Genomic DNA, 15,124 nt, shown 5'->3' on the forward strand with positions numbered 1-15,124 from the left:
AAAGTTGAATTACAATCATAAACCCAGACTTTAGTCAGTAAGCCTAGCCTATGCATATTTGAAATGACAAGTTAATAGCCTTCATTGTAAAGGGTTTAAGTCAATATCCTAATTCGTTTTTTGAAGTTCGTCCAAGTGTTTCTTGCACAGAGATCTCGAGATCCTCTGTCCAACTTTCATCCCTCAAACTCTCCTGTTGGATTGATCAATAGTTATGCACATGCGCACAAGGGATTTATTTACAATCATAGCAGTTAAATCTACATCCAATGACTGAAAATGATCTGGCGAGTTTAATAAGAGCGAATTGTCTTTAGTCTTGAGACATATTCAAATTCCTTTATTAGTCATGTTAGCTTGCAATAATTATTATTTTGATGGAAAACCAAATGTAACTTCTTACGTCGATATTCCTTCTTAATTCGCTCCATAACGTTGTGGAAAAGGCGATAACTATGGCAAAATGTGTCAACTCCTCTCTTGCGGCTGAAAAAAAATCGGCACGTTTCAGGCCTTGTGGACGGGTTTTGATCATTGGGCTAGACATTTTGTATACACCTGGCAACCCCGATCGCATTCTTCAGAATAAAGAAACGCCATAACTGTGCTGTCAAGAGGATAACTTTTGTGTCCGTTTCTCTTCATTACTGAAGGTATGCGATAGTAAGTTTAAACAGTCTAACATCGAAAGAACGTCATAACATGCTAGATAACAAATCCTTCCGGTTTTATGCGTTATTGTTTGTGTCAAACCCAGTGAGTGAAAAACGTGATAAAAAAAACTATTTTACATGTCACGTAGACATGGGTGAATGTACATAATTTCGACAAGGTCATTTCATAAAGAATCTATTTGAGATTTTTTTTGTTCGTTTTTACATGTTATTGGTTTTGTGTAAAATGAAGCTCCTGAGTTGGTAAAATGGCGGCGTCCACTCTGTCTGCGGAGGAGCTCCTCGACTTCTTTTGGAAGTCTATTTTGGGGGTCTTCTTTGGTGCGGACCGGCGGGCTGGATTTCAAAATCCACGGACCGGACCAAACTTATCAAATTATAGACGTTTATGTTTTACAATTTCGGCCGACCCTTGGCTTGGCCCAAACATTTGACTGGACCGAATTCATGCAGCTTTAAATAGAGGGGTCCAGCTGCAACGTCATCTCTCAGAGCAGTCGCCCCTCATGGTCTCTGTGCTGCCTGCCCACTACCGCTAGGTCGTCTATCGATGCAGTGCGTCTCTTAGGAAAAGTGGGGGTTTCGAAAGGTGCCACTCAATACCTCGTTTGGGTTGTCAGACTTTAGTCATGATCTGCAGAAATGACAGTAAGGAATTTCAGTTATGCAAAAAAAAATAAAACTCTTCACTCACTGAACTGTATCTTTGAACTTTACCTACCTAACCGTAGTTAAGTTGTTCGTAAATGTAAATGCTAGCTAACGTTAGCTACCTTATAAAACACATTTATTTTACTATGTATTATTTGTTATTGAATATTTTAACACCCACTTCTCCTGATATTGTTCCTTTGGAAAGGCCCACTTCTCCTTTGTATCGTTCCTTTGGAAACGCCCACTTCTCCATATATCGTTCCTTTGGAAACGCCCACGTCTCCATATATAGTTCCTTTGGAAACGCCCACTTAACCTGAGAGATGCACTGCACTGAGATGACATATCAGTAGGTGGCAGGCAGCATCGAGACTCTGACAGATGATGTCACAGCTGGACCCTACTGGCTTTAGGGTTTGTTTGTAAATGTACTCTATAGTGCGCTCGGGGGCGTTGGTAAATTCAGAGGACTGTCAGCTTGTCTGCGTTTCGCTCAGTAAGCAGGCAGTAAGGGGGCAGCAGTAGAGACGGACAGTTTCACACAGTCACACTACAGTTTGGAAGCTGAATGTAATGATTATCAGTTTTCTACATGTGTAGTAATATTCAGAGATATTCAGTTGTTTCCGTCTTTATTTATAAATGTTACTATGGTGTGAACGGGAAATACAAGAGATTTTTGTTAGTTGAAATAATATGTCGGAGACATGGTTGTTCAGGGAAATAGTTCATACTACTGCCTAAAACAAACGGCAACCTAAATGGTTTTTGAGTCATTTATGGATTTATGTGAATTGAGGAAATCTACTATAGGTTAAGAGTACTTACGTTGTGTCCTTTATAGTGTGTACTTTGTGTCTAATGGGAATGAATGTTGAGTTGTCAATGCTTAGCTACCTGATCTATTGAAATGAGAATTTAATTAAAAAACATATAATATATTTTTAGAGAATAAAGAAAGTGCCAGAACTGTCAAGGCAATAACTTTTGTGTTTGTTTCTCTTTATTACTACAGGACGACTCAGGTCAAGTCTGAGGCCAGTAACATCAACAGTGAAGACAAACCCTACAGTCACTGGGTCCTGATTGTGACAGTGGAGCCCAGTTTGCACTGGAGGATCCAGAGATGGCATCAGTGAAGCTGGAGGACTACAGTCAAACACTGGAGCTGAATGTCAACATTAAAGATGAAGAAGAGGAGGAGGAGAAGATTGGGACATCTGTTTCTCATGGTAAAAGCAGGTTCTACCTAACTAAGTTTGTTGTTCATTCCAACTTCCCACTGTGTATGAAAAATTGCAGTAGAACTGTTTCATGATGAACTGTTTCAATGAGAAGGTAGATGTTATTTCATGCTACTGAGACTTGGTGGTTTGACACCAGTATTGTCAGCATTTGTTTTATTCACTGGGCTGTCTGGAGTGATCAGAGAGCAGACTAAAGAAGTGAAGTAGACAAACTGCCAGTGTTTTAAAGTTCTATGAAATTAGTCTGTATAGTTTCTAACCCTTGTGATAGTGAGTAGAGGATGATATAGATCATACTTTTCATGATTTATGAGATACTTTTAGAATACTTTTCATTCCCCAATATTTTATTCCCCATTTGTATTGCACAGCGTACTGATATGAATACGTACAGTACCAGCCTACTGATATGAATACATACAGTACCAGCCTACTGATATGAACACATACAGTACCAGCCTACTGATATGAATACATACAGTACCAGACTACTGATATGAATACATACACTACCAGACTACTGATATGAATACATACAGTAACTACATACAGTAAGATTGGTAAATCTGTTAATCATGGTAAAAGCAGGTTCAAACTATTCTGTAATTCTGACATTACACATCCCTGCCAAATTCGGACTGCACAGCAGTGGTCGTTTTGTACATGTTTACACTGACATTTGAGTCATTTAGCAGACGCTGTTATCCAGAGCGACTTATCTTCATCAGTTCATTCATGTTAAGATAGCTTGTTGAGACAACCACATGTCATAGTAAATAAACTCAGTAAAAAAAAGAAACGTCCCTTTTTCAGGACCCTGTCTTTCAAAGATCAGTCGTAAAAATCCAAATAACTTCACAGATCTCCATTGTAAAGGGTTTAAACACTGTTTCCCATGCTTGTTCAATGAACCATAAACAATTAATGAACATGCACCTGTGGATTGATCGTTAAGGCACTAACAGCTTACAGATGGTAGGCAATTAAGGTCACAGTTATGAAAACTTAGGACACTAAAGAGGCCTTTCCACTGACTCTGAAAAACATCAAAATAAAGATGCCCAGGGTCCCTACTCATCTGCGTGAATGTGCCTTAGGCATGCTGCAAGGAGGCATGAGGACTGCAGATGTGGCCAGGGCAATAAATTGCCATGTCCGTACTGTGAGACGCCTAAGACAGCGCTACAGGGAGACAGGATGGACAGCTGATCTTCCTCGCAGTGGCAGACCACGTGTGACAACACAGGATCGGTACATCCGAACATCACACCTGCGGGACTGGTACAGGATGGCAACAACAACTGCCCGAGTTAAACCAGGAACGCACAATCCCTGCATCAGTGCTCAGATGCTCAGACTGTCCGCAATAGGCTGAGGCTGGACTGAGGGCTTGTAGGCCTGTTGTAAGGCAGGTCCTCACCAGACATCACCGTCACAAACCCACCGTCACTGGATCAGACAGGACTGGCGAAAAGTGCTCTTCCCTGACGAGTCACGGTTTTGTCTCACCAGGGGTGATGGTCGGATTCGCGTTTATCGAAGGAATGAGCATTACACAGAGGCCTGTACTCTGGAGCGGGATCGATTTGGAGGTGGAGGGTCCATCATGGTCTGGGGCGGTGTGTCACAGCATCATCGGACTGAGCTTGTTGTCATTGCAGGCAATGTCAGCGCTATGCGTTACAGGGAAGACATCCTCCTCCTTCATGTGGTACCCCTCATGCAGGCTCATCCTGACATGACCCTCCTGCATGACAATGCCACCAGCCATACTGCTCGTTCTGTGCGTGATTTCCTGCAAGACCGGAATGTCAGTGTTCTGCCATGGCCAGCGTGTTCTGTGTTACTGTAATTTAAATATACCAATGTTTTTTCATTAATTGAATTCCCTTAATCTATTTAATGAGAATTTGTAAGATTCTTGTTTGCATAAAATAGACAGAGACCAGTCTTATCAATAATAGGTAACAGAATTTATTCTCGGCGCGCGCTGCCACGTTACCACGAGTAACAGTTTATATACAATAACATGACGTCATTTCATTGCTCCTAAAATGAATCTCCTCCTCCAGACCGGGTCAAAGGGAACGTTAAATGGTATAGTGGCCTCTAAGCTTATCACTAAGCTATGGACCCTGGAACTGAACATCTCCCTCTGCAATTGGATCCTGGACTTCCTGACGGCCCGCCCCCAGGTGGTGAGGGTAGGCAATAACAAATCCGCCACGCTGACCCTTAACACGGGGCCCCCTCTGGGATCCATGCTTAGTCCCCTCCTGTACTCCCTGTTCACCCAAGACTGCATGAGCATTAAGTTTGCCGACGACACGACAGTGGAAGGCCTGATCACCGACAATGACAAGACCGCTTATAGGGAAGAGGTTAGAGACCTGGCAGTGTGCTGCAAGACAAAGGAGCTGATCATGGACTACAGGAAAAGGAGGGCCAAGCACACCTCCATTCACATTGATGGGGCTGTAATGGAGAAGGTCGAGAGCTTCAAGTTCCTCGGTATCAACATCAACTTTCATGGTCTAGGCACACCAATACAGTCGTTAGGAGGGCACAACAATGCCTATTCCCCTTCAGGAGGGTTAAAAGATTTGTCATGAGTCCTCAGATCCTCAAAACGTTCTACAGCTGCACCATCGAGGGCATCCTGACTGATTGCATCACTGCTTGGTATGGCAACTGCTCGGCATCCGACTTCAAGGCGCTACAGAGGGTAGTGCGTACGGCACAGCACCACACTGGGGCCGAGCACCCTGCCATCCAGGACCTCTATACCAGGCGGTGTCAGAGAAAGGCCCTAAACATTGTAAAAGACTCCAGCCACCAAAGTCACAGACTGTTCTCGCTGCTACCGCACGGCAAGCGGTACCGGAGCACCAAGTCTGGTACCAAAACGCTCCTTAACAGCTTCTACCCCCAAAGCCATAAGACTACTGAACAGTTAATCAAATGGTGACCTGGACAATTTGCATTGACCCCCTTTTTATTTTATTCTTATCTATTATTATGTTTTGCACTGACTCAGGCTCGAAGTACACTCACTCGACCCTAAACACACACACCACTAATACACACAAAACACACGGCACACACACATACTTACACATTCCTTCACGCTCTGAATACTTATATAAATAAGTTATTTCTGTTTTTTATTTTTAATACATTTGCAAGAATGTCTAAAAACCTGTTTTCGCTTTGTCATTAAGGGGTATTGTGATGTCATGGGGTATTGTGATGTCATGGGGTATTGTGATGTCATGGGGTTTTGCGTGTAGATTGATGAGGAAAAGAATACATTTTATCCGTTTTAGAGTAAGGCTGTAAAACGTAACAAAATATGGAAAAAGTCAAGGGGTCTGAGTACTTTCGAAATGCACTGTATGTGAATCCAGGAAATCTACTATATAGGTTAAGTGCACTTACGTTGTGTAATTTAAAGTGTGCACTTTGTGTCAAATGGGAATTAATTTTTGTTGTCTATGCTTAGCTACTTGATCTATTGAAATTAGATAATTGAACAGGAAAAAACATATTTTACAGAATAAAAAAGTTCCAGAACTGTCAAGACGATCATTTTTATGTCTGTTTCTCTTTATTACTACATCAACAGTGAGGACAAACCCAACCTGCCTCTCTCCTTCCACAGTGAGTCCAAACCTACAGTCACTGGGTCCTGATTGTGACAGTGGAGCCCAGTTTGCACTGGAGGATCCAGAGATGGCAACAGTGAAGCTGGAAGACTGCAGTCAAACACTGGAGCTGAATGTCAACATTAAAGATGAAGAAGAGGAGGAGAAGATTGGTAAATCTGTTAATCATGGTAAAAGCAGGTTCAATCTATTCTGTAATTCTGACATCACACATCCCTGCCAAACTCCAGACTGCACAGCAATGGTTGTTTTGTACATTTTTACACTTACATTTGAGTAATTTCGCTCGGTTTGGGATGTAGGATTTGAGCATAACCTGAAGGTAGGGAGGGGCAGTTCCCTTTGTTTCTCTGTAGGCAAGCACCATGATCTTGTAGTGGATGTGAGCTTCGACTGGAAGCCTGTGCAATGTACGGAAGAGCAGGGTGTGACATGGGGGAACTTGGGAATGTTGAACACCAGACAGATTGCAGTGTTCTGGATAAGTTGCGAGACAAAGCGACTAGACGTAATAGTGCCTGAAATAATGTGATTTGTCTTGTATGAGACATGTTGCTAGGCCTATGGGGCGGCAGGTAGCCTAGTAATTAGAGCGTCGAATCCCCAAGCTGCCAAGGTAAACATCTGTTGTTCTGCCCCTGAACAAGGCAGTTAACCCACTGTTCCCCGGTTGGCCGTCATTGAAAATAAGAATTTGTTCTTCACTGACTTGCCTAGTTAAATATAGGTATAAAAAAATATGAGCTGAGGTCCACTAGAGTTAACAATTATTCGTGGGAACTGCAAACTACTTACCCTAAACATCCCCCAAACCTACACGGATGGGAAGCATGTGTGATAAGACCTGTACTCAGAAGCCGACTGTCTAACTCGTGAAACTTTGAGACCATAGAAACTGTAGGACCACCCGTGAAAAGGCACTTGAGTAAAAGTATTATGAAAAACTGAGCGCTAACCAAGGACCGATGAACCAGTAAGGGAACCAATGTGGTAAAACTTGTTGCTGGGTAGCCTTCATTTGCAACTAGAAACACGATGCTGGGTAGCCTTCATTTACAACTAGAAACACGTTGCTGGGTAGCCTTCATTTGCAACTAGAAACACGATGCTGGGTAGCCTTCATTTGCAACTAGAAACACGTTGCTGGGTAGCCTTCATTTGCAACTAGAAACACGTTGCTGGGTAGCCTTCATTTGCAACTAGAAACACGATGCTGGGTAGCCTTCATTTGCAACTAGAAACACGATGCTGGGTAGCCTTCATTTGCAACTAGAAACACGTTGCTGGGTAGCCTTCATTTGCAACTAGAAACACGATGCTGGGTAGCCTTCATTTGCAACTAGAAACACGTTGCTGGGTAGCCTTCATTTGCAACTAGAAACACGTTGCTGGGTAGCCTTCATTTGCAACTAGAAACACGTTGCTGGGTAGCCTTCATTTGCAACTAGAAACACGTTGCTGGGTAGCCTTCATTTGCAACTAGAAACACGTTGCTGGGTAGCCTTCATTTGCAACTAGAAACACGTTGCTGGGTAGCCTTCATTTGCAACTAGAAACACGTTGCTGGGTAGCCTTCATTTGCAACTAGAAATACGTTGCTGGGTAGCCTTCATTTGCAACTAGAAACACGTTGCTGGGTAGCCTTCATTTGCAACTAGAAACACGTTGCTGGGTAGCCTTCATTTGCAACTAGAAAATGGTGACTGGGACCAAATCGTTGTTAGTAGGTTAGGATGTTGAAACTTGCATAGAGAAGCATTTCCCCGAATAAATTATAGACCACAAGGTGAATCCCGGTACATAGAAACTTAAGCAAATTGTTAGAATTATGGAGAAGAAAACCCCCATGTATTTAACATTAATAGGCTACAGGCAAAATGACTGAAGCTTAAAGCCACAGTTCTTATTCGATACATTATTGACGATAGCCACCTTGACACTTGGTTTGCAGCTGGGAGGAGAATGTATCATTATGAGATGGGGACTAATGGCCAAGACTGACGCAACAAGATATTGCAGAAGACATTTTGTTTATAACGAGATGAAATGCAAGTAAAAATGTAAATACCTAAAATGAGTAAAAGGCAACTAAACTCATAAAGCATGGATGAAATATTACTTTTATCGCTGAAGAATCAATTGATAAAATGGCTGATATTGCAAATCACCCCTTGTAAAATAGGCTACGATTATGCATGTAAGCCAACTTAATGTCAAATATGACTGTTGGTGAGAAGAAGAAATAAAGATCCATGATTGCTGGCGATGGCTCTTGGGTACACCTTAGTTCGAGTCCACTCCTATCCAGTTATTAAATAAGAATAGAATATGTTTCTAAACACTTCTACGTTAATAATTATGAGTGAGAAAGTAACAGATGTAAAACACATCATAGCCCTCCGCCAAAACAAATGCTAACCTCCCCTCTTCTTTTAATGGTGAGAGGTTAGCATGTATTGGGGGTATTATATTTGTGTGTCTGTAACTTTCTCACTCATCATTATTCACAATATACAGTGCCTTGCGAAAGTATTCGGCCCCCTTGAACTTTGCGACCTTTTGCCACATTTCAGGCTTCAAACATAAAGATATAAAACTGTATTTTTTTGTGAAGAATCAACAACAAGTGGGACACAATCATGAAGTGGAACGACATTTATTGGATATTTCAAACTTTTTTAACAAATCAAAAACTGAAAAATTGGGCGTGCAAAATGATTCAGCCCCTTTACTTTCAGTGCAGCAAACTCTCTCCAGAAGTTCAGTGAGGATCTCTGAATGATCCAATGTTGACCTAAATGACTAATGATGATAAATACAATCCACCTGTGTGTAATCAAGTCTCCGTATACATTTTCATGTTGTTTAATCAGCTTCTTTATGTCACACCTGTCAGGTGGACGGATTATTTTGGCAATGCAGAAATGCTCACTAACACAGATGTAAACATTTTTGAGAAATAATCTTTTTGTGAATATGAAACATTTCTGGGATATTTTATTTCAGCTCATGAAACCTTTCGACCACACAGGAGACCATGTTGAGACATTCTCTACATCCAGAGAGCATTTATATAGACCACAAGCCTGACTGTTACCCACTTTTAGAATAGATGTATTCCCCGTTTGGATTGTACAGCCTACTGATGAGTTCATATGTTACTGCTACAGCCAGAAGAGGACTGGCCACCCCTCAGAGCCCGGTTCCTCCTTTCTAGGGAGTTTTTCCTAGCCAATGTGCTTCTACATCTGCATTGCTTGCTCTTTGAGGGTTTAAGCTGGATATATTTTAAAGCACTTTGTGAAAACTGCTGATGTAAAAAGGGCTTCATAAATTGCATTTGATTGACATGTATATCACACCAACTGACTGGTTCTTCTGATGTTGTTCACACAGGAGACCATGTTGAGACATTCTCTACATCCAGAGAGCAACAGCAGGAAGATCACAGAGCTAAGAGGTCTCACCACTGCCCACATTGTGAGGAGAGTTTCCCAATTCTATCAAATCTAAAAACACACCTAAAAATACACACAGACCAGAATCTGTATTCCTGCACAGATTGTGAGAAGAGATTCACAACATCACATGTTCTGACAGCTCATCAGAAAGTGCACACTGGAGAGAAGCCATACTTCTGCTTTGTCTGTGGGGAGAGTTTCTCTCAACAGGGCCATCTAAAAACCCACCATCGAATACACACAAGAGAGAAGCCATACTCCTGCTTTGACTGTGGGGAGAGTTTCTCTCAACAGGGCCACCTAAAAACCCACCAACGAATACACACAGGAGAGAAGCCTTACTCCTGCTCTGACTGTGGAAAGAGTTTCTCTCAACTGGGCAGCTTAAAAACACACAAACGTATACACACAGGAGAGAAGCCTTACTCCTGCTCTTACTGTGGGGAGTGTTTCTCTCAACTGGGCAACTTAAAAACACACGAACGTATACACACAGGAGAGAAGCCTTTCTCCTGCACTGACTGTGGGAAGAGCTTCACAACATCACAAGCTCTGACAGTTCATCAGCGAGTGCACACTGGAGAGAAGCCTTACTACTGCTCTGAATGTGGAAAGAGTTTCTCCCAATTGGATATGTTAAAATGTCACCAACGAATACATACAGGAGAGAAGCCTTACTCCTGCTCTGACTGTGGTAAGAGTTTCTCTCAACTGGGCAACTTAGAAGCACACCAACGTATACACACAGGAGAGAAGCCTTACTCCTGCTCTGAGTGTGGGAAGTGCTTCACAACATCAGCTGAGCTAAAAGTTCATAAAAGATCACACACAGGAGAGAAGCCTTACACCTGTTCTGACTGTAGAAAGAGTTTCTCCCGATTGGATATGTTAAAATGTCATCAGCGAATACATACAGGAGAGAAGCCTTATTCCTGCTCTGACTGTGGAAAAAGGTTCTCCCAACTGGGCAACTTAGAAGCGCACCAACGTATACACACAGGAGAGAAGCCTTACTCCTGCTCTGACTGCGGGAAGAGTTTCTCCCGATTGGATACCTTAAAACGCCACAAATGTATACATAAAGGGCAGAAGCCTCATCAGTTCTCTCAGACCAGCTAAGAGATAAAGTCACTCCATCACTTAAAGATGCACTATGTAGAAATCACTCCACCATTTCCTGTGTGTTCAAATTGCAATAGTTCTAAAATAAGCAGTCATTGTGTCACAGCTAAAAAAATCTAAACCGCTGTGAAATATATTTTCCATGATCAAAATATTGTATTTTCAGCTGTTGTACAAAAATGGAAGTAAAAAAACTAAACTTCAGAACGGGAAGCATAGAAATAGTGCACATAGAACAGATCTACTGCTTCTTAGACCGAGAGAAGCCTTACTCCTTGTCTGACTGTGGAAAAGGCTTCACAGCACTGGGTAATCTAAAAGTTAATCAGCGAACACACACTGGGGAAAAGCTTGTGTGTACTGCACTGCCTGTGGGAATATTTTATCTCTGTTGGACACCTTAGCTAGGCTTGGGTGTTATCCAGATTGTCGTACCTTCATATTGACCTTGTGCCATACCAGAATATTAGGTAACTGCACGCAAAAATATATATATATATTAGACAGCATATAATAGACAGCATCCAGGAGAAGTTAGCTAACTAACTACTAAATTAGCAAACCAAATGCACAACTGCAGAGCATTTAGCACATTTTAGACTGTTAACTTAAAGGGATATTCCTCATCTCCAGCACCACCCCAACATCAACATGTGAATATTGCGTGTTTCTGTAGTAAAAAAAAGATTGAGGAAGATAAGTGTTTCTAATGACATCATCGGTGTGCATCGTGTGATTTTTTTTTTGGACCAATTTATGAGGAGGCATTGCCTACTAATTGGTTGATGATGCCATTTTCACATGTTGATGTTTGGTTGGTGCTTCATTTCCCTTTAATAGAGCTAGTTATAAGATATGATATATTTGTCACATATATGTACCGACAGATGTAGCCTATTGAATATGATAAAATATGCATTAAATGCATCCTCCAATTGTAAAGTCTGTCTATGCCTATACAGGAGACAGTGTTGAGAGCAACAGCATGAAGAGAGCAAAGAGGTCTCACCACCGCCACTTCTCTCAGAACAGTTAAGATTAGAGTCTTAAAATAAGTTGTAACAGTAAATTGGATCAAATGAAGAAAGTGTAGAACACTATTGTAATCCTATTGTTTCTCATTGTGAGAAAACTGTGCAGAGGAAAGGGAGTGTTTATAGAATGTTAGCCTCTCTTTACTTTACATATCACTGTGCACCTTGTCTGTTTTGGTGTGTTTTGTTAGCTTCTAATGTAAAGATATTCAAATCTAATCTAATCAAATTTTATTTGTCACATACACATGGTTAGCAGATGTTAATGCGAGTGTAGCGAAATGCTTGTGCTTCTAGTTCCGACAATGCAGTAATAACCAACAAGTAATCTAGCTAACAATTCCAAAACTACTACCTTATAGACACAATATATTGAGATGACCTTGGATTTTCAGTTAATGTTAAATATCTTCTGTGAGGCTTCTCATTTTAAAAACAAACATTTTATAGTTTAACAGTTGACATGGTGGTACTGCTTCCCTCTCAGCCTGGTCTAACTCTTTCTGTGGGGAGAGTTTCAACTGGTCAGCTTAAAAACACACCAACTGTATACACACAGGAGAGAAGCCTTACTCCTGCTCTTTGGATGGCTGGGCGTATAACACGAACATCTAGCAACCCAAAGGTTGCATGTTTGAATCTCATCACAGATGACTTTAGCTTATTTTAGCTAATAAGCAACTTTGCAACGTCTTACTCCTTTTTAGATACTACTTAGCATGTTAGCTTAGCAAGCCGCTCCTTAGCATGTTAGCTTAGCATGCCGCTCCTTAGCATGTTAGCTTAGCATGCCACTCCTTAGCATGTTAGCTTAGCATGCCGCTCCTTAGCATGTTAGCTTAGCATGCCGCTCCTTAGCATGTTAGCTTAGCATGCCGCGCCTTAGCACGTTAGCTAAAAGTTTTTCCCCTAACCCTAAACTTAACCCAAAGCATAGCCACCTAGCTAGCATTAGCAACAATAAATTGTAATTCGTAACATATTGAACATTTGTAACATATTTTACAAATTCCAATTCATAACATATCATATAAATTGTAATTTATACGTCCTACAATTTCTATTCTACATTACATGACCAAAAGTATGTGGACACCTGCGCATCGAACATCTCATTCCAAAAACATGGGTATTAATATGGAGTTGGTCCCCCTTTTGCCGCTATAACAGGCTCTTCCGGGAAGGCTTTCCACCAGATGTTGGAACATTACTGTGGGCACTTGCTTTCATTCGGGTTGTCCCTCTAAAGTTCTCTGTGGGAATGAACTAGTAGACACGACATGTATCAGATAGAGATGATCAGTTTTCAACATTAGTTTGGGGGGATTATTTTTGCTATTAAACAACTGTTTAATGATACACAGGTTATGAAACTACTACGTGTGTTTATTAAGTTATCTTTTAAAAACATTTGTTTTAGTCATTGATAATGAATGTGTTTGGATAACTGCATAAGTTAAGTTAATTGATCTGCTAATTAAAAATAAAGTTACATGAATTTGTACTGGTCAAACTCTTCTGTTTTGTATTCAGTTCTTCCATTATAGATCTGACAGTATGAATGGTTCTTATGGTTGTATTCAGTTCTTCATATTAGATCTGACAGTATGAATGGTTCTTATGGTTGTATTCAGTTCTTCATATTAGATCTGACAGTATGAATGGTTCTTATGGTCTGAGTGCCTGGAGTGTTTTGGTATGACTACAGTCAGGAGTTCTCTCTGACGCTGTGATGTCACCAGGACAGAACCACATGTCTCTATAACACTCCAGGCCAGGTGGCAGTGATGCGCCTTTAACGTTGGTCTGAACAACACCAATAAACATCAAACAAGAAGAACGCACTCTCAGTGATCATGCCCCCTCCCCATGCTGCAAAGCAATCGAGAGCAATAGTAATGGTCTTTTTGTAGGCACTAAAAGGTCTGTGGTAAACACAGGCTTAGATCTCATACGTTTTCTATGAGTTAATCTTCATCAGCTAACATCACTTTTTTTGCATTTTGCTGCAGTTATGTATCATATAAAGCACATAAAATGCTTCATAGTTCATACAGGTCCTGTTAAATGACTGATATGATCTCGTAGAACAAAACGTATAAGATCTCCTAAGCCTGTGTTAAAACTTGTTATGGAGGTGGTCCCTGCACAGGGACAGCTCAGCGGAAATTTCAGAGCGCCACCTATAGTACTCGAGTATAGTACTCGATAAATCTCAAACTTTCATAAAAATACACATGCAAGGTACTGAATTAAAGCTACACTCGTTGTGAATCTAGCCACCAAGTCAGATTTGTAAAATGCTTTTCGGCGAAAGCATGAGAAGCTATTATCTGATAGCATGCACCCCCCCAAAATACCAGCACGACACGTAAACAACAGATTTTGCGGTAGCCGGCGCTACCCAAAACGCAGAAATAAAATATAAAACATTCATTACCTTGGACGAGCTTCTTTGTTGGCACTCCTATATGTCCCATAAACATCACAATTGGGTCTTTTTCCCGATTAAATCCGTCATTGTATACCCAAAATGTAATTTGCTGAAGGCCAGTCTGATGCTGCAAAAAGCCCATTTACAAGACGCAACGTCACTTTTTAAAATTACAAAAGTCGCCTATAAACTTTTACAAATCACTTCAAACGACTTTTCTAAACCAACTGTAGGTATTAATAAACGTTAATGATGTATCAAATTGATCACGGGGCGATCTGTATTCGATAGCAGCAAGTCTGGAAATCATCGTCCATTTTTTCAGTTTCACAACATACTGTGGTGCGCCTCAAGAAAGGAGGGGCTTATTCGTGTTGTAACCAAGGATAAATGTGTGGAAGCTGTAGGCGTTTACAGGGGGTCCTCATTTATTTTAGGTCGCCTTTAACAATACATTGAATGGCGGACAAATATTTTGTTTTTGGTAAACAGTTTTACCAGGGATTTTTACTCCTAAACACGTTCTGTTATAGCCACAGACCCGATTTAACCAGTTTTAGAAACTTCAGAGTGTTTTCTATCCACACATACTTATCATATGCATATACTATATTCTTGGCATGAGTAGCAGGACTTTGAAATGTTGCGCGATTTTTAACAAAAAGCTGCGAAAATTCGCATCATCCATAACAGGTTTTAACCTCAGACTTTATTTCCTGGATTCAGCCCAAACTATATTCTTTCCCCATAGAGATGGCTCAACTCCTTTCCAGTCTTTAGGACCACATATGCTGGTGAGTTCTATAAAAGATCACACAGCGAGTGCACACAAT

General features: G+C 41.1%; 1 protein-coding gene across 2 annotated transcripts; it reads left to right on the plus strand.

Annotated features, from left to right (window-relative positions):
• Positions 1 to 557: 557 nt before the first annotated feature.
• Positions 558 to 13,356, plus strand: LOC149975400 (uncharacterized). Of its 2 annotated transcripts, XM_090207109.1 has the most exons (3): positions 558 to 653; positions 2,344 to 2,560; positions 9,637 to 13,356. In XM_090207109.1, the coding sequence occupies exons 2-3, from the start codon at positions 2,455 to 2,457 to the stop codon at positions 10,818 to 10,820; spliced, it is 1,290 nt and encodes a 429-aa protein (XP_090063235.1). In that variant the 5' UTR covers positions 558 to 653; positions 2,344 to 2,454; the 3' UTR covers positions 10,821 to 13,356. The 2 variants fall into 2 exon arrangements, with proteins under 2 accessions (XP_090063235.1, XP_090063234.1); XM_090207108.1 differs by lacking the exons at positions 558 to 653; positions 2,344 to 2,560 and adding an exon at positions 6,071 to 6,392.
• Positions 13,357 to 15,124: the final 1,768 nt, after the last annotated feature.

This window comes from Oncorhynchus mykiss, chromosome 18 (assembly GCF_057628025.1).
Source record: "Oncorhynchus mykiss isolate SJ-2025 chromosome 18, ASM5762802v1, whole genome shotgun sequence".
Taxonomy (NCBI): Eukaryota; Metazoa; Chordata; class Actinopteri; order Salmoniformes; family Salmonidae; genus Oncorhynchus; species Oncorhynchus mykiss.